Source organism: Amblyomma americanum, chromosome 1 (assembly GCF_052857255.1).
Source record: "Amblyomma americanum isolate KBUSLIRL-KWMA chromosome 1, ASM5285725v1, whole genome shotgun sequence".
Taxonomy (NCBI): Eukaryota; Metazoa; Arthropoda; class Arachnida; order Ixodida; family Ixodidae; genus Amblyomma; species Amblyomma americanum.
The window spans coordinates 429,813,813-429,834,322 of NC_135497.1; the positions used below are offsets into that span (position 1 = coordinate 429,813,813).

General features: G+C 48.8%; 1 protein-coding gene across 1 annotated transcript; it reads left to right on the plus strand.

Moving 5' to 3' along the window:
- The first annotated feature begins 1,404 nt into the window (after positions 1-1,404).
- Positions 1,405-20,087, plus strand: LOC144125005 (uncharacterized). The gene is made up of 2 exons (XM_077658029.1): positions 1,405-1,960; positions 19,966-20,087. Exons 1-2 carry the CDS (start codon positions 1,405-1,407, stop codon positions 20,085-20,087), a joined length of 678 nt encoding a protein of 225 aa, XP_077514155.1.
- Positions 20,088-20,510: the final 423 nt, after the last annotated feature.

The following is a 20,510-nucleotide window of genomic DNA, read 5'->3' on the forward strand; positions in this document are numbered from 1 at the left end:
GACCCTGGAGGAGGACCTGGCCGGCTGCACACAGCTCTACACGGACGGGTCGGTCCTCATGGGTGGTTGCCCGTCTGCCGCAGCTGCTTGCACCGCTCCTTCGTTGGGAGAAAGCCGGCAGGCCAGACTTCCGTTCGTGGCCAGCTCGACCACAGCAGAGCTGGCGGCCCTCCACCTGGCTGCCGACATCCTGGAGTCCCACCCCGCGCTGCAGACTGTGGCCATTCTGAGCGACTCCAGGGTGGCCCTGCAGCTTCTGCAAGAGCCACGGAGCCGGCTGCCCATCGTGCGCAAGCTGGCAGCCAGACTGGACAGAATCTGTTCCCATGGCTGCTCTATCTCCCTGGCCTGGATCCCCAGCCACGTTGGAGTCCCAGGGAATGAGGAGGCAGATGCCCTGGCCAAGGCTGCGCATGGACACCCTACCCCCTGCTCTACTGCTGTGGTGCCCCTGGATGTGGCCAGAGGCATCGCGGAGCGGCAGCTCCTAATGGAGCACCCCGACCCCAGGGTTGCCCAAGGGAAACCCCCACAACGCCTGCCAGACAAGGGGATCACAAGACGTCAGAGGTCCCTCCTGCTCCGGCTCCGCATCGGATGCTCCTGGACCGGGGCTAGGCTCCACCGCAAGGGTTTGGCCCTCACGGCGGACTGCTCCCGCTGTGGCCATTCGGAGGAGACCATCGACCACCTCCTCCTCGATTGCCCTGCCTTGGCCACCCACCAGGCAAAGCTGGCTGCCTGCTACAGGGACCTGAGCCTTCCATCAAACTCGGCCAGTGCCCTCCTCTTCCCCACCGGCCCCAACGCTTCCAAGGCGTTCCGGTCTCTCCTCGCCTTCCTGGAGGAGACGGGTCTGGACGGCTATTGCTAGCCCAAGGCAGCTGACTGACTGTTGACGGCGTCTCCCGCATCTGTATACTCCCCCCTTTTTTCCCTTTTTCCTTCTTCCTCTGAAACCCTACCTATCCTTCTCTCTATCTGCACGCCGGCAGTGGTGGTGGTGCTTTAACACCAGTCACAGGCCCGTGCATTTTCCTTTCCTCTTCCCCTTTCATCCACTTACTCTACATGCCTGTGAGTATTGCTCAACTCTTATTGGGTAGTGTGACGAGTCCCCAAGGCAGCAGACGCCAAGGACACCACAGGCGCCTTCTCAGCGGCACCCAGCTGCACGGGAGAAAGGGAAAAGATAATAAACGCTCCCCCGCTTTTCAAGGAGAGGGGTCAGTCTGACTCCCGCCAGCAACGTGTACTGTCGTTTTACGGGGCGCTCTTCCCACGCCCTCGTTAGGGCACTTCGGTGACCCGTTTCGGCATTCGCTTCTAAGCTCACCCCTTTACAATACTATAACAATTCTAGCGACGAGGTAAAAGTTTTCCGGCATCGCATCATCTGCAACCATGCCGACCTACGGAGCATTGGCGCCATTCCACGGGGAAGGAGGAGCCTGGACGGAGTACTTGGAGCGAGTCAAGCTGTTCCTCGACGCCAACAGCGTTCCAGAGGAGGAGAAAAGGTTCGTGTTCCTCACCTGCTGCGGGTCCAGTACCTACTCCTTACTACGGAGCCTGCTGACGCCTAAAACTCCAGATCAAGTCTCTATCGACGAGATATTCTCCGTGCTTTCGGGCCACTACATTCAAAACCCTTCCGTGGTGGTCTGCTGCTTCAGATTCAGTAGTCGCCCTCGCCAACCGGAGGAGTCTGTCAGCGATTACACCGCAGCACTGAAAAAGCTTTCAGCAAATTGTGAGTGCGGCACCTTCCTTCCTGACATGCTGCGGGACAGACTCGTTGGCGGCATTAATGACGCGTCAATGCAACGACGCCTGCTTGAAGAGCCAAACCTGACGTTCGAGTCAGCTGTCGAGATCCTAATTGCAATGGAGACAGCTAAAAGAGACTCAAGCATGTTGATGCAAGCTCAGGGCATGACCGAAGCGCAGACAGTTCACTGTGCGATGAGCGAGCAAATGAAACAGACGATACGTTGTTATCGCTGTGGAGAGCCGCACTACGCAACAGTATGCCAGCCCGCGAAATCCCGGTGCAACGCATGCAGCAAGATCGGGCATCTGGCCAGAGTATGCCGCTCAAAGGCTGCCGACGCGAAGCAAAAGAACGTGTCAAGGAAGCACAGAACGCAAAGGCAAACAAAGCAGCCAGTTCACAGCCTTGAGGACAGTGGAAATCTTCCTGAAATCCAGTGACAGGTCTACTAGACGTAGGAGATGAGCCGCGAGAAAACAATTCCTCCGTTTGCAGCAGTCTTGCAAGTCGCAGGCAGGCCTCTTAGAATGAAGCTAGACACGGGGGCCAGTGTCTCCGTAATAGGGGAGACCGCATTCCAACAGCGGTTTCCCGAGCTCTCATTAGACCCATCAGACGTAATTCTGAAGAGTTATTGCGGAAAACTGGCACCCGTTAGGACCAAGGTTACCGTTTCAGTCCAGTTCGGACAAAGAGAGGCAACACTGCCTTTGTTTGTAGCTCCGGACCAGTGTCCAACCCTTCTCGGAGGAAACTGGATCAGTGCGCTTCAGCTCGACCTAAATGACGTCAGATCCGTTGACTCACGAGCGTTGACGAGCTGCTTACTTGCTACAAAGAAGTATTTTCGGACGGACTAGGAACATTCAAAGGTGTGAAAGCAAAATTGTTACCAAGGAATATTCACCTCCAAAATCCTTCAAACCACGAACGATTCCTTTTGCGTTGCAAGACCAAGTTGCAGAAGAATTGGAAAGAATGCAACGAGAAGGGGTACTTACACCCGTCAGAACGTCTGAGTGGGCAGCCCCAATTGTTCCTGTGCTCAAGCAAGACGGCCGCGTGTGCATATGTGGCGACTTCAAAGTCACAATTAACGGGGCCACAGTGTTGGAAAGAAATATCCTGTGCCGCGAGTCGAGGACCTCTGGGCGAAACTTTCAGGTGGAAAAAGTTTACGAGGCTGGACATGAAAGACGCTTACCAGCAGGTAGAACTTGACACGAGCTCACAGAAGCTAGTGACCATCAATTCACCTCAGGGCCTCTTCCAGTACACCAGACTACCATTCGAAGTAGCTTCAGAGCCGGCCATATTCCAGAGAGGAATGGAAAATTTGCTACAAGACATGCGCCATGTCACCGTCTACATTGATGACATCTTGGTAACGGGATTGGACGACGCAGATCACTTGATTAACGTAGCCAGTGTACTACAGCGTCTACAGGAAGCAGGCCTCAAGCTCAAGCTAGAGAAGTGTTCATTTCTAGCGACAGAAGTTGAGTAGCTGGGCCATGTAATGAACGCGGACGCTCTGAGGCCAACACCAAAGAAAATAGAAGCTGTCGTGAATGCTCCATGTCCCAAGGACGTTAAGCAGCTTCAAAGCTTCCTTGGACTCATTAATTTTTACAGGCGTTTTCTGCCTAACCTTTCGACAGTTCTCCGGCCCTTGAATTTCTACTTACAAAAGAGACTCCTTGGAAGTGGACAAGCGTTGAGGAACAAGCTTTCAGAGAAAGTAAAGTTCTCCTGACTTCTGCACCGGTACTACATCATTTCGATTCTTCCAAGCAAATCGTTCTCAGTTGCGACGCTTCACCATACGGAATCGGAGCTGTTCTCGCACACCGAGATGAAACAGGGGATCGTCCCATTGCCTTCGCATCGAGAAGCATTCTTCCAGCAGAAAAGAATTAGTCAGCTGGACAAAGAAGCCCTTGCCCTAATTATCGGCGTATCGATGTTTCATAAGTATCTCTGGGGTCAGGATTTTGAAGTGGTGACTGATCACAAACCACTTCTGGGACTTCTCGGACAGGACAAGCCTGTTCCCGTTAGATCATCACCGAGAATTATACGCTGGGCAATTACCCTGTCAGCGTACAAGTATACGCTTATGCACCGCCCTGGCACCAGCATCAGCAACGCCGACGTGCTGAGACGACTACCGCTTCGTACAGAGCCCGGCAAAGTGTCCACGCCTGCTGATATCTTCATGCTTGAAAGTACATATCCTCGACTTCTTTCACCATCCGCCATCGCAAAAGCTACAGATCTTGATCTTGTTTTGTAACGCCTACGGCTCGCGCTCCTTACTGGTGAAGAGCTGCCAAGAGGAAGTGATTGGACACTATTTCAGAAGAACCGTACAGAGTTTAGTGTTCATGACAACTGCGTCCTGCGAGGAGCACGAGTCGTCGTTCCTAAATAACTACAAGCAGATGTTCTTGATCTCCTTCATGAAACTCACCCAGGCGTGGAAAAGATGAAAGCAGTCGCGTTTGGTGGGAAGGACTAGACAGCAGCATCGCACAGGATGTGCAACTTTGCAAAATCTGCCAAGAACACCAGAGAATGGGACGGAAAGCACAGTCTAATTCGTGGCCGTTTCCGAAGAAACCATGGTCTAGACTGCATGTCGACTTCGGTGGTCCATTTCAAGGACACTACTTTTTCGTCCTAGTCGATGCCTACTCTAAATGGGTAGAGGTGGTTCCCGTTCATGCACCTTCAGCGGACGCCACAATTCGATGCCTGCGAACCATATTTTCCACACATGGCATTCCAGACATCATTGTCTCCGACAACGGCACCGCATTCACCAGCGAGAAGTATGCTGATTTCTTGAGCAATAACGGCATTCGGCGAATCCTGATCCCACCATACCACCCAGCATCGAACGGAGCAGCGGAGCGCGTCGTGCAAACAATTTAGGGGAAACTCAAGAAGGCAGCGCCTGGAGATTTCCAAACATACATCGACAGGATCCTGCTTTCCTACGGAACAACGCCGCACGCGTTTACTAGGTCCCCTACCGCTGAGCTCCTCATGGGCAGGCAGCTGCAAACGCCCATTCAGCGATTGCGCCCCGGCCTAAGGGCGCATGCGGACTTCAAGCAATTGAAGGAAAAGATGCGCTGCGACAGTAACGCACGCACGCCTTCGCCCGGCGAGCCCGTCTTTGTTAGAAACTTCCGACCAGGCCCAGCTTGGATTGCCGGAACGGTTCGCCATCCCACAAGTTCTTCGTCGCTTCAAATAGAACTCGAAGACGGAACGCTGTGGAAAAGGCACGCGGACCACGTGCGACCGCGAAGGACGCCCGGCGTTTTCTCAGACGACGAGGAGCTTCTTCCTGCGCTAGCAGCGACAACGGACACAGAAGAGCTGTCCCCACCTCGCTGCTCATTAAGCACCGAGCCGTCTACAACAGCCTCGGCGCGGCAACAGCTGTCAGGTGCGGCCCCTTTGCACCCACAGCTTCGCTGGTCTACCCGGGTCCGGAAGCCTGTTATCTACTATGGACTGTAGAGGCGTAAACAAGACACGGCTCGTCCCCAGTGCCGTGAAGCAGGCTTCACAACAAAGGGAGGCGTGTGACGATTCCCCAAGGCAGCAGACACCAAGGTCACCGCAGGAGCCTTTTTAGAGGCACCCAGCTGCACTGTGAAAGGGAAAAGATTATAAACGCTCCCCCGCTTTTCAAGGAGAGGGGTCAGTCTGACTCCCGCCAGCAACGTGTACTGTCGTTTTACGGTGCGCTCTTCCCGCGCCCTCGTTAGGGCACGTCGGTGACCCGTTTCGGCTTTCGCTTCTAAGCTCACCCGTTTACAATACTATTACAGGTAGCATGCATGTTTGATATGTATTAAAGAGCCAAAAGTGCAGTAATATATACAGAAATGTAAGGGCTGAAGTGAAGTATTATGAAAAGCACAATCAGTTTTGGGATTTTACTCTCATGAAAAACTATTCGTTCACCATGGTGTGCGTTTCAATTTCTGCTATGCAGGAGCCAGGAACGGAGTAGGGTGAAAGCACGGCATGGGAGTTTGACACGCGAGGGTACGTTCTCAACTGCGTTGTGCAAGTGTTGGGATACACGTGGAGATAACAGCCCCGCGACATTCTGGCAGCAGCTTTTACAACTACAAGGTATTGAGCGCAGTTTTCTATTAGAATAACTGGTCCAGGCTTTGAACATGTACAAGGGTTGCTCATGAATATATCGTGTTTTTCTTTTTTTAGGGCACAATTTTCATCATATTGATGGCAACTGTGGGTGCTAAATACAGATTTCTCATGGTAGACGTTGGTGCTCCAGGTCACCACAGTTATGGGGGAGTCTTCATGTCGTCCACGTTTGATTAAAAGCTGAGAAGCGGTGCCGGAAATGTGCCACGTGTAGCACGTGCGGCTTCCCTAAGGATAGAGTTGCGCCGCACGTCTTTGTGGGAGACGAAGCCTTTCAACTCAGAGAGGACTTCTTGTGTCCATAACCTGGCAAAAAAGTGTGCAGTCAACCCAGCCGGTCTTCAACTACAGACTGAACAGAGCGAGGTATAAGTTAGCATGCCTTCATTTTTTATTGGAAAAGAGGAAAAATGGTTACTGAAAGAACCAACTACACAAGGGCTCTTGATTTCATACTGCTCCCCAAGAGCGGTATTTACTCTCTTTAGTATTTTATACTGCACGTGAGAGGCAAGGAGGAGAAGGAACTTCTAAAACAAAGCAGGCCAGTATTTTTTAGATGTAGCACTTTACCATATCACATATACTGCTCCTGGCCTGTAAAATTGGTTTCGTGATACGTAGTACTAATTACTTGTTCAGTGCACATTCCCACATATGACCAACTTGTACATTTTTATTGCAGGGTAACAGAATTATCATGGATTTCCTAAATGTGTTTGTTGCAGGCGCATCGTGGAAGACCCCTTCTGCATTCTGGCAGCACGCTAGAGAATTCTTTTCGGCCCAATGAACCTACTGTCGCAGAATGCAGCATCTGCCGTTCTGGCATGTTGTGCTTACACAACTTTCCTCTGCAAGGGACACAATTTACTGCCCACGTGCCTAGGCAGATGCTGAAAATTGCTTCGGAAACATCTCCCCATGCGAGTGCAGGGCTGATGCTGAATCGGAAGGCCTACTCAGCTTGGAGAGCACGCAGTCACGCAACTTCAGGGCAGGCGCTGCGCAGGCAAGAAACCTGTTTGCACAGTACTTTATGAATGAAGGGCCTGTACCATGACAATGGGCGCACACTGGGCTTCCAGCACCATAGTGTGTACGGGACTGAAAGTGCGCAGTGATTGAGACATATAAAGGAAGCCAACAGTCATCGACGCCAAGGAGAGAACAGGGATATGTTTTCTTTAATTTGTGGTGTTAATCAGTGGAGATGTACTTGCGTAATCATTTATTGCCTTAAAGGTAATTGATTACAGAACAAAAGAAAATATAACATGCCGCCAATGGGATCCAAACCAGTTTGCAGAATGTGGATATCTTTTCTGCAACTTGATAATGAAATATCTTTCAGTAAAACAATTATTACTCTATTAGTTACGTATTGCTCATCATGATTTATGGGGTTTAATATCCCAAAAACACTCAGGCTATGATGGATGTTGTAGTGGAGGGTTCTGGATAATTTAGACCACCTGGGGTTCTTTGACGTGTACTAACATAGTGCAGTACACGCATGCCTTCCATTTCGGCTGCATGGAAATGCGACCGCCGCGGCAGAAATTAAAACCGCGACTTTCGGATCAGTAGCCGAGCGCAATAACCGCTCAGCCACAGCGGCAGCCCTTATTGCTTAACACAACTGATTAAAAACAGTCGCCTACGCTTTTCTTCGCGTCGGTGACATCCGGCTTCCTTTTAATGTATGTCAGGCCTATTAGCTCATTTCCCTACTCATGAATGCTCTGTGTAATTTATGTGATTTTTGACAACGCTAGAGAGAGAGATAGGATCAACTTTATTGGACTTTTTCTCAGTCTTGCAGCCAGAGATTCTTGTCAGGGCCCCCTTGCTTGTTTAGTGGGTGTACCTTCAGTCCAGTGCTCTTTGCCCGCTTGGCTCGAAGACCAAGACTTGCTGGTCCTTCTTGTCCTCGCTGGCAAGCATCAGCTCCTACCATGCTGCACTTAGTTGTTCTACAACACAGTTCAGAGGCACTTTGTCGCACTACCATGTGGTGTGGTAGAGTGTGGGGTTGCCCCCGCACCATGGTCATTTGTTCTTGTATTGCGTTGGGCACATTTTGCTTAGTCTGTTTAGGCACGGGCACGCATTGGCTTGGAGCCGTTTTTACGCTACTCATTCTTCCTTGCTGAGTGTTTTGTGAGGTTCGGGATACCTTTCCTGGTTCTTTTGTAATAATCTAGAATGTGCGTGTATGTTGCCGGCACTGGGTCAGTGTTAGAGATGTTGCGGCTTGCAGCTTGCCGCGTATCCTCACGCAGTCTCTCCAGCCCTTTCGTTGCCTCCGACCCCTGCATGTCCTGGCATCCATACCAGCACATGGCTGGAGTTTAATTTTCATTCCCTGATCATTTCCATATTTCTTTCCGCTCGCCTGCCTACCCTGCCGTTGAGGTAGTTTGTGCATGCCTGCTTGGAGACCGTTAGAACCGTCAGGGGTGCCCCCTTCTGGTCCCATCGACTACGGCCATTGCGACGGATACTTCTCCTTCGGTTATGCTGGCTCCCTTGATGGTTGCACTCGCCACTTGCATTTGGTGGTTCGCTACCGCTGCAACTGCTTAGGTCCCTTTTGGGTGCATCAATGCATCCGCGTATGCGGTGCCGGTGGTTCTTCTATGCAACCTCTGTAGTGCCTCTGCTCTTGCCGTTAACCTCTCTTTATACGTTTTCGGGTCTATGTGCTTAGTTTAGTTTATAGGGGTTTAACGTCCCAAAGCGACTCAGGCTACGAGAGACGCCGTAGTGAAGGGCTCCGGGAATTTCGACCACCTGGGGTTCTTTAACGCGCACTGACATCGCACAGTACACGGGCCTCTAGAATTTCGCCTCCATCGAAATTCGACTGCCGCGGCCGGGATCGAACCCGCGTCTTTGGGGCCAGCAGCCGATCGCCATAACCACTCAGCCACCTCGGCGGCGGCGGGCGGTCTATGTGCTTAGGCACGGCCACGACCCTGAGCAGGCACCTGTGTTCATAGGTTCTTCGCCTCCTCCTGTCCCCATCCCAAGTTTGATTAGGAGAACCCTTCCTGTCCTCATCTGCATCATCCATTGCCTCTGTACTGCTAATAGTGTTTTTGTAGTTCCTTAAAGGCGTTGTGCACAGGCAGGGCTGTTAATTTATTTTTGGGGGTGTTTTCTGGCATTTTGAGCACGTTTTTGTTCCGGTTGCGTGTTATGGTGTCTTCCTGTTTACCTTGGTCTGGTTGAGTTCCTGATACGGCAGGCTGTATTGTGCCCTGCTGACAAGTAGGCTACGCATAAGCCTTAGCGTCTCTTTTTCCTTCATGCTGCCTTTTCCTTTCGCTGATTCTATTTACCATTCTCGTGACTTTTTCTGTGGTTGCCTTGAGTGCTGCGATGCTTCGACTGTGTTGCATTTCTTTAAAATAGCAAGGGTTTAATTCATACTGGTTGCATTTCTACATTGACCAGCGTCTGGCCGCACACACTACAGTTCGAGGCCGTGGGAAGCATTTCTGCGTCTCTTTACAACGAACCCATACGTTGGCGTTGCTGCTTTGGCGGTGGCTCCATCTATCGCGACGCGCGCCGCACGTGCATCAGCGTACACAGCATCCCCCCTCTTGAAGAAGGTTATTCGTAATGCAGAAGCCTGCGAAGAGTTCAAGCTGATTGTCTCGCAGATGGAATTTCTGCAGCCTCCAATGTGTTTGGGGTACTAGATGCATGGTCTTCCTCAGTGTTTACAGGCGGATCCGCTGCACTTGATGCTGTAGCAGCGAAGTGCTTTTTTCACCAGGGACACGAAAAAACAGTACACGTCAAAGCAGCATGCGTCAATACAGGACACAAAAACAGCACGGCGACAAACCAGCACAGAGAAAAAACGCCACAGCGGCAAAACAGTACAGGGAAAAACAGCACGCCGGACAAAACGGCATAGCGACAAAACAGCGCAGGGGAAAAACAGCTCGACGCAATAAGAGTGCAGGGAAAAAGCAGCACGACGTCAAAACAGCACATGGGAGTGAGGTGCACCGCTGCAGAAAGGATGTGAACAACCACAGCCATAACCACAAACCACTAATCACAACACACGCGGCAGCGACCGAGTTAGCGAGCACTTGTTTCGCTGGTTCGTTACAAAAATAGAGGCAGCTCATTCATTGAGCTAGAGCGTTGCTTGAACAGTGCATATGGCAGAACTAGTGGTTATGTAGTCCTTGCTTACTGGGCTTCAATGGTGCAGTTTCTGACAGCGTTATGTACGAAGAATCTGGTCCACTGAGAGATAAAAGGTCCCAGGCATTTGCTCTGCGGTCAAATGCCTTGGGTAGCTTATCTTACCTTATTTGCACAAATTCCTCATTCTTGCTTTTTTTTTGCTGGGCCCTCGCAATATTCAAGTCCTATTGGGCAATAAACATCCTGTGAAACGAAATCCCCTGGGTTAATTCGACAGCTCTGCTTCACTAGACTCCCAGATGTGCTGGTTAGTTTTTCTTGTGGTTCCCAAGCAAAAGCGTTAAATTTGGCAAAAATTGATGTTTTAATAAAATTAGCTTTCAAGCGAAAAATTAGCTTTGGTCAAATGTTAAGAAAATTGATGTTTCGAGGTGATTCTCTTGGAAGTGAAAAAAAGGGATTCAATATAAAGTTATAATCAATAAATGCACGCTAACGCATAAATTCTCAAGTCAGCTGTGTGCCCATTTCGCAAAGTCAAATAACCGGCGGTCAGCCTCAGACAACCACTGTACAGCGCCTTGGTCAAACGCCAAACAACCCGAAGATATCGGCTCGCGGAATCTTGCCATGGTTAGAAGTAAGCATCACATACGGAATATTTTCAGTGTATGAAGGCCTTGTAGCTCGCTCCAAACAAAGTATCTGCAGATGCAAATACTGAGAGCCTGAGTTTTAAAGAATATGAACTTTTAGTACACCCAGTGCCCTACGTCGGGCGTATTTGCCAGAATTCAGCACCATGATGGTGAACACGCAGAATCGATGCTTCCAGAACAATTTCGTTAGCCTAATTCATTCCATTACTGGTCATAAAAAAGTGGACATTTGAAATAGCGAATATATACCTTACCCTGTTCCTTATTGAGTCTGTGAAACGAGCACTCTCTTACTTCAAAAGGTCGCTGCCGCATGTGTTGTGATTGACCGCTTGTGGTTGGGGTTATGATAGTTCACCCTCCATCAGCACTGCACCCTAATCCGATGGGCTGTTTTGTCGTTGTGGCGGTTTTTTCCCGGTGCTCTTCCGTTGTCGTGCTGTTTTTTTGGTGTGCTTTTTTGTCGCTATGCTGTTTTTTTTCGGCGCGTTGTTTTGATGCGTGCTGTTTTGTGCGCTGTTTTCAAGCATGCCGTTTTATCGCGTGCTGTTCTTTCATGGCTCGGGGCGGGGTTCCCTACGGTACATTAGAGAGTATTAGCTGAGCCCGTTTGTGCGCCCGCTCCGCTCAGCGAGCTAGCGGGAGCGCTACTGCGCATGCGCAAAACGCTCAGGCGGGAGCGCGAGAGCGGAACGGTTACTCGGCGCCGCTCCCGCGCGGGCTAAGCGGAGCCCGGAGCGGCGGGGTGAGCGGGCCTCGCGCAAAGCCTTCTGGGTTCGCGCAAAAGAATTCTGGGTTCACGCTAGCCGAACCAAACGAAAACATTCAACATGGCTACCGCCAGCGCTTTTTCTGGCGCCTCCGCTACCTCCGCAGAATGCACAGATCCCGCTTCCATTCGAATGCCTCGAAGGAGGTTTCGTATCGTCGAGAATCTGTCTCTCTGCGCGAGGTGATGTCGGTTTATCCGTTTCAAGGCCCGCTCTGGTAGCGCCATGTTTTGAAAAATGTTGCGGCTGCCATCCAGCGCAAGCTGACTCATCGTGCCGTGCGTGACAGGGTGAACCTTTTGACTGGTTATTTCCGGCAACAAGATCGAGCTAATCTGCGAAAGTAATTGATTGTGTGCTTTTTATCTTGGAGTGTTTGCGGTTATAGCTTTGTGTTGTTTGGGGGATCCTGTACTATGTTAGTTGTCGGCCGTTTCCGCGGCCGTTCCTGTCACTTCGGTTCACGATGTGGCTGCGACGCTCGTGTATTTCTGTTCTTCCTTGAATCTGTTTTTGCTTTTTATTCCGTTCTATTCGCATGCAGCATTGATAGCGGCCATATTGTTTGTAGTCGACAATTTCGTGATCTTTCCTCTTGCTGCTTTTACTACCACTAATTGGCATTCGTGATCACTTACATAACCAAGCCTGAGCTTCTCGTATTTCCTCCTCAGATCTGGCACAGAAGAGGATTACAACGAGCTAGAGCAGTTTCTGCAGGAGGTTTCCGACCTGGCGCGGGAGTTTGCACATACAGTCAGAACTGTTCCTAGAAAGGGGAACGGATCGGTGCCAGAGAAGCGTCAAACACTGCCAGCACAGACATCGGCCGCTGCAGAAATGCGTATGGCCCAGCGACAAAGGAACGCTGCTTTGGCGGTACCATCTATTTTTCAGGCCAGCTAGAATGAGGACAGCCAAATGAGCAGTAAGTGTTGTGGTCTTGTTCACGAGTATTTAAGCGCCAATGCTCATTTGCACTTCATTCTCCTTGTTGAGATGTTTGACATCGGTGTTTGCATGACTGCTATGATTAGTAAGAGCATATAAAATGCGACGAATTTCGAGTTGGGTTAAATGGGCATCTTTATGGTGTATACACATAAAACGTACAGCAAATCGGTGCATTTACTAAAAGTTGTGAAAGCTTTTGATTCCTTGACTGTCCCAGTTTATTATCTTTGCAGTTTTGTTATTTCATTGACTCACACATTATTACTTTCCGCATTGCCTTTTTCTAGCCGACAATGAGTCAGCAGGCAGACATCTGCTGATGACTTTGTGTGAGCCCGAGTGCCGGCAGCCATATTCCTCACACAGCCCGCAGTCACTGCAAAGCGAGCAGGATGCCACTGCAGAAAATAGTGCCGCAGTCCACATTGAAAGCGGCATTGTGCCTAGTGCAGAGGTAGACGAACAACAGCTGCAACGAAAGCGGCCGTGCAGGAGGAATGTTACAACAAGTAAGAGAGAGTTCTGAGTGGTGCCCTAAAGCAGCTTGTCACCATTATGTTGAGACAGTAGTGTCAAGCAAACCTGCATATATTATCCCTTGCAGGGAGCACTTTTGACTGCAGGAAAGCTGTATGTTGTATATTTGGAACGTGCACCTAGATAGTGTGGCACAGGTCACACCTGATTATTGCACCTGAAACATTTGAAAGTGGTTCTTGCCTGTATAAGTACTCTTCTATGTCGACATAATGCAATCAGAAAAATCTAGGACTGCACATGAAACAGCTGCCACAGATTTAATCAAGCAAAGCTATAATGCACACCTGGTCACGTTCATTTTTAATTTTATTTCTCAGAATTTCAACAAGGAAAACAATTCAACATGTACAGGTGCGGACATAAGTAAATAGAGCACGAAGTTTTGTTCTAAGTGCAGTTACGTCTTCTGTATGAAAAATGCCGAAACACTGACATTGCAGTTGCTATTCATTCTGTCAAGCCTGGCATTCCGCCTCAGACAGTTGGTTCCGATGCCCATTCTTGTCTTCTCCTGCAATCTGCTGGCGTCTTCTCATTTTTCTTCACCAGTCTACCATGGGCCAGACCAGGTACCAAACAGAAAAACAAAAAAACTGCTTTTCAGCTGAGTAGAACCCATAGTTCTAGCACACTAAAAACAGAGCAAGAAACAAGGCACTTAAGTTGAAGCATTGTTTCCAGTAATGTTAACGTTTACTATATATTTATTTAAGAATGATTTTAAGCATTTCAGAATGATTTGAGCATGCACACATCACCTTGAAAAAGACTGTACTCTGCCCCTCCGCTCAGTCAAAAGTATACAGTTGAAGGGGTCTGCTTGTGAGGCTTAGTTATGCATCCTCAGCGACAGAAATCTCTCGAAAAGAGGAGTGGTTTTGCGTCTCCAATCCCCCCAAGCCTTACACTGCTAGATGTGCTATGGAGCCATACTAAACAACTTTGAAGCAAACTCCTTGGGCTGTACACTTAGAATGGGCGCTACACAATCTAAGGCGATATCCCGGTGGACATCGCGATGGATAAGAAGGTACTGTGACATATTAATTTTGAAGGTGCCAGGTTTCATCATGAAAGGAAGCTTGATCCTTTCAACCTTTGTTCTAGGTTAAAGTTTTGTACTTTGCCAGTTTGCATAATTCACTGCAGAATATGTGCGGAACTACAGTAGGAAGTGGGTATCTAAAATATTCAATGTTTTTTCTAGGTATTTTGCAAGGATTTCGCCTGATTTTTTCATGCCCTATGATTGGCATTACCAGGGTAAATTGAGTGAAGATTACTGCATCTGAAGCTGCACTGCAGAAATTCCAGATTAGTCTTTCACAGCATGCGTGGGTACATGCATTAGTTAAGGCTGTATCATACTGTAGATCGAAAGAACTTCTGGCCACATACTTGTGCTCTTTGACTCTTTTAATCTGCTTACTGGTGATTCAGTGGCAATAAGTCATAACGGCTTTTGGGGAGGGGGAGGGGATGAAATAGCGACAAACTTTCCTGAGAACACTCGGTGCTGGGCGAGTTATCCAACGTGACGGTGAAAGGGCACTATGCGTGTCCGCAGCTTTTTTAATGTGTTAACAGCTGCTTGTTCTACATTTATCCTCTATTTGGAGAAGGCAAGTGCATTAAAGGTTAAGAGGCTTTTGATTACTAATTTATGTTGCTTTGCAGCAATATATAATGTAAATGCCTGTCCTCATGCTATTGTTCTTTCAGGCGACATTGCTCAAATTTCTTTTTGTTGTCCCAATAGGAGTGCGAAGTCTTCAGGCAATGGGCTTGCAGCTCCTGGCTCGCCGTGAGGATTATGAATTTCGGCTAAGGCAGGAAGAACTGGCACTAGGAAGATAGCGACTGGCCCTCGAAGAAAGGAAACTATCTCTCGAGGAAGAACGACACCGCCTTGAAGTGCAGCGCCAGGTAGAACAACATGATCATGTGCTTGCCCGCCTGGACAGGCTTGAGAGACTTCTTGAGAAACAGAACACCTCGGGTGCTTGAACTATGAATATCAAAAATGAATGGGTTGTCATGATCCTTTTTCACGTAGCTGTCAAGAGGAGCAGCGATGTGTGGAAGCCATCAATCAGAGTAAATCTCGAAGGAAGGCTCAGTTAGTGCTTGTAAGTGGCAATTATGTGCAGACACGTAGTGTAAGTACACTACTTAAAGCAATGTAATGCCTTGAGCACTGGTTATACAGAGTTTCAATTCAACTTTACTTTCCAGAAGATTCTGGTCGGCTGCCTGAGCTTGACATGGCCCAGGCAACCGTTACTAGGCATGACTTCACACACACTGGCAGAAATATTCGCACACGTCTAAGAAATACTTTAAACGCATTAGAAGCATAACCCAAGAGGAACAGGGAATGAAGGGAGCGCATAACACACATATGTCCACTAAATTCATTAATATCAAAAATACAAAGGAGATGAACATCATGAAAAATAGCGAGAATATGTATGCAATCAACTGCTCAATAACAGCAATTCACATATACATTTTTGGGCTCTTATGAAACGTAAAAACAAACGAAACAAAACTGCAGAAAAGCTAAGCTGAAAGAAGTTGAGGTTACATGATTACAAAGGGCACAGCACAGTGAGAACATTGAGTCAAATAGACGGCCTTGGCATTGCAACCCAAGTGACGTGCTGAAGCACAGTCACTTGCTTGGTCGGCTTGAAAGAGCGGAAAATGTTTTGTAAATGCTGAGGAGCCCCCATTCTTAAATAGGAAAAATAAAATTGTGTTGATTTGACACTGTGCACGTTTCGCCATTTGGATCTCGTAGGTGGTTTTCCATTTCATGCTTTGTTTTTAAAGTCTACACTGCACCAGGCCTTTTGTGTTTATTGTGCGAACATGACAGTAGGTACCAAATCATTTGAGTGTGTAATACTTGCCTGCGTGTCCTTGTCACCGGCCTGCAGTTAGGAAGCGACGTGCGTAAGACACTACTAGAGGAAAATTTTGAGGAGCGTTGATTGACTGCTCACTGGTGGCAGACACGCAGAAAAGTATCACATACTCAAATAATGATACGTACTGTAGTGTATGCTTAAGAACACCTGCTGCAGTGGAAACTGCAAAAACAAAGCTTGCAATGAAAAAGCCACTCACAGTACACGCTCGTGTGGAGCACTAGCGGGGTGTCAAGTACACTTCAACTGACGGTGGTTTCAGGCCAAAATATTGCGACACTTGGGCACTGCATAGGCATGTGTGGCAGTTAGCCAGCAAAACACTTGCCTTAAATATGCGTGGCACATTTTTGAGAAAGAGCTGATTTTTTTTTAAATTCACGAAAGCAAACACTCCAACTATATTTCCGAAGCCCCATTCTGCCGCCTGTTTCACAGCGCTCATTGACTTATTAAAATCATACTGCTGTGCTGTTAAGTGGGCACCACCATATGGCTTCAGCAGGAGGGGTCGCAGTGGATATGCCGGGTCTCCATATATGCAATAGCTACGTCCTTGTACAAGTTTTTGTAGCTTGACATACACATTGCTCCTCCCGAGGTTACCTGCCAGGGCATAAAAAATGGTACATTTAGAAAAGCTTAGATCACACCTAGCTTCAAGCTGCAGGTAAAGGTAGACTAGCTTGTTCAGTCAGCTAGTGTTTTACTTCTGCTAGTTGCACGCTTACCGGCGTCATGTTTGCTGCCGAGATAAGAGCCATCCAACTGGCAGATTATGCCATTTGGGCACATAATGGCCTGGTACTTCAGGGCATGAAAGCGTTTGTGGCCACTGAAATACAACTTCTGGTCTCTGGACGGCCGGCATATTGCACGTGCGTGCCGTCAATAAACCCCCAGCAGTTCATAAGTGGGGCTCGTTTTGCGTGGATAGCCTGAAAACGAAAGGGCGAGTATGTAAGAAATTTTCAGGACCCCAAGAATCCCCTAGATTTTGTTATTTACTTGCGAGAACTTCTCCAAAGTGTTAAGATCAAGCCACGCGTTGTTGTTCACGTCTTCCAACAGGCGAAAGAACGTTTTATCGATGCGTTGCAGAACGGCAATCGTCACCGATGAAATTGTGGAGCTGTGCCGCCAGAAAAAGTTCTCTAGGTCGAGGAGCCGGTTGGGGTATGCGAGGCGACGTAGAGTGATACAAAGGGCCTCGTACCCAGGCACTGTAACCCTTTCAGGAGTCGTCACAGCCTCAGGAATGAGCAACGCTCTTTGCAGCTTGTTTATATCGTTTTTTTTTTCGAATCGGAAGCAAGTCCGGAATATGCCGCTGTCCATAGCGGCAATATTCAGTACGCCGTGCGCGGAGAGAGGTTCCCAACGGCTTTCTCCGAGTACTTCTAATCATAACAAGCCTTCAATCTCGGACCGTTTCAGCTGGGAAAGCAGAAGTAGGTCCTGAAGAATGCTCTTGGGCATAGTGGAGACGCAGCAGACGGTGTCAGAGACAGTGTCAGAGCACGAATCTCGCGAAAAACCAACGTCTTAAAAAAACTCGCGGGCGGCATTCACGACGATCGCAAAAGAAAGGACTTGCGAGCAAGGCATTGGCTTGACTCGCTCTGGCACATAATTTTTTAAACAAAGTCTCTATATCTAAGAACAGTGCGCGGTTTTTACCAAGCAATACATATTTAATATTACAAGATATTTATATATTCAAACGTAAAAACAGTGAGATTTATGCACTGTCTTTTTCTGGTAGGTACGAATACGAATAATAGGCGGCGCAGCCGGACTCCTCACTTGTGCGAGCGGAAAACACGCGGCGCTAAAACTAATTTCTTGCGGGACGCTCCGCTAGCGCTCCGCTTGGGTCTGAGAGCGGAGCGAAACGTAAACCCGCTCTGATAAAACTTCCTATAAACAGCCATCTCACAAAGCGGAACGTGAAATATCCACCCATGGTTTCTTGAGGCCCTTCTTCCCTGTTCGAACACCTCGTTCAGTTAAACCACTCGATGTAGAATGGAAAGGTGCTTAATGCCTGCAGGTGCTGGGGAAGGCGAATAAGTCAGAAAGCTGTCGGACTGTGCCCGCTCGTCTCTGCCACTCTTTGGGAAAGATTTCTCATCAGTGCTGAAAATTTATGTCCAGATAACCTGCACTGCTATATCCTGGTATGACTACTGCTGTTGGTGCGGCTCCGCCGGTGCCGCACCCTGGCTCAACACCTTAGTGTTCACCTGGCATTCCGTCAGGCCTAACTCAGCAGGCCATACCTGCTGCCTCAAAGCTGGTGTCTTTTAACCACTCTTCTGCTCCAGCTGCATCATGGCTAGGACTTTAAGATCCGCATGGAGAACGCACCCCTGATGCTTACGACTCAAGCCGTCATCTGCCGCCACCTTCAGGTCATGACGATTCTTCTGATTCGTTTGATTCCTCTACTAGAATCTACAAGGACACTACTGCGAAGTCGGGAGAAGAGTCTGAGAGATTCACGCGCCATTAAAGCGCCGTCGCAGCTCAAAACGGTCACTTATGTGTGCAGATACTCCGAATGCACCTCAAATTCTTAAGCACAACCTTACGGTTGTCATCAAGCCACTTGGTTCCGGGCACCGCATTACCTGCATTAATCAACTGACGTTGAGACAAGGTTTAGAATCTGTGGCTCCAGGCGGCGTTCTTCAAGTTCGTCCCAACGCGTGCCTAAACCTGCTCGCAGTTGACACCCGTACAGCGCACGCAATTGAACCCTCTTGCAAATTACAAGCATAGCTGGAGTTGCAGTTCAAGCCTAAGAGCCCCGCCCCAGCAACTGCGGCGTGGGTCTCAATAAGGATGTCTCCCTGGAGCTTTGTCAATCAGATATCTACTCAGCGCTTCTACAGAGAGCTCCGAATAAATCCGTCCGCAAACTTGGAAACTCACAAAATATTCGCATTGTATTTGCGACAAAATCTGCTCCGCAATACGTTATTATCGGATATACAGGTACCGTGTGTACGAGTACATTCAAACACCACGGGAATGCACCGATGTCAACGCTTCAGCCGTGTGGCTAGCGCTTGCCGACTTGCCTTGTGCTGCTCTCGTTGCGGGGGCAGCCATGACCGAAATGAATGTGAAAGTGATAACCCTCTAAGTGCTAAGTGCGCTAAGCAGCATGAGGCGACGTTTTACCGCTGCACTGCCTACCAAAAAGAGAAAACCATCTACAAGTACAAGAACTCAAATAATACAGACTATAGGTCATCAAAAACTGCTCTATTTAAGCAAAACCAAACCCGGGGAGGTCACCGCAGGAAAAATTCGTCGCCAGGGATGAAAGCTCGCCAATCGCCGGACAAAGATAAAGTTTGTCACCTGCGCATTGATGACGTCGTTGAGTTTCCTCCTCTTCCACCGCGCGAAAATGTTGATGCACCTTCCGTAGCGAGTACAAAAGTGAACACTCCACGGCAGCCGCAATATGCAACCTGGAACCACCCAAACGAAAAATCTATTCGCCAAAACTCCGATAGTACCAGTTCCCTACTGTGCTCGCTTGTTGAGGCTGTCCGCGCTTTCCTTACACCACACTGCTCACCGGTGGCGAAGGCCATCCTAACAATCCTTGATTTCATTGTACCTCTTCTTGCACAATGGCGGCAGCATTCAATAGACCAGCTACTCTCCCTAGCTTGCAATGCATCTGTAACAAGGCCACCATCTTCCAATGGAATGCCTGCAGCCTTCGTTGCCGACTGTCTGATTTCCGACAATTTGTTTTGAAGCACCCTTTCCCAATCATTGCCATCCCAGAATCCCGTCTGCGCACTAGTATCAGTCTTTCTGGCTATACCGTTCTGAACTCGATGACAGGTACTGGCATCAGCAAAGTTCTTTTAGCTGTCCGGAAAGACGTCACCTACATTCCACATCCCATAACTGCCAACTCATGGTATATGTTGCAGCCACCGTCAAGATCATGAACCTGTCCTTCACGGTGATCGTCGGGTACATACCGCCGTGTGTCAACTTTGACGTCGACCGCCTTCAGGATATTGTACGCAGTACCCTGCGCCACACGTCGTAACGAGGGATTTCAACGCACATTATCCTGCTTGGGAAGGCAACAGATCATCAGCCGGAGGAAGACAGTTATGTGATTTCGCACAGCGCAACAATTTCACTTTCCTCAACAACAGCCAGGCAACTTTTTATCAAAGTACAAGATCCAGTGCCCTTGACATTTGGATGATTTCTGCACATCTGTCGTCTTCAACAACCTGGAGTATTGGCATAGAATCTGAATGCAGTGATCATCTACCTACGTACATAGAGGTTGATGGTGATTTCTTAAGTTCACAGCGGCGTGTGGTACGCTACACGAATTGGGAAGTTTTCGCTGACACAGTTGAAAAAGTGGACCTCTCAAACCTCAATTATGAAAACTTCATCGCTGCTGTAGCACGTGCTAAAACGTCCAGCACTAGGGTTACAACTTTTTCAAAACTGC

Coding starts and splice junctions, on each gene's coding strand:
- LOC144125005 (XM_077658029.1), top strand. CDS start 1,405: ATGCCGACCTACGGAGCATTGGCGCCATTCCACGGGGAAGGAGGAGCC. Junction 1,961..19,965: donor CGAAGCGCAGACAGTTCACT/GTGCGATGAGCG, acceptor TATATGTTGCAG/CCACCGTCAAGATCATGAAC.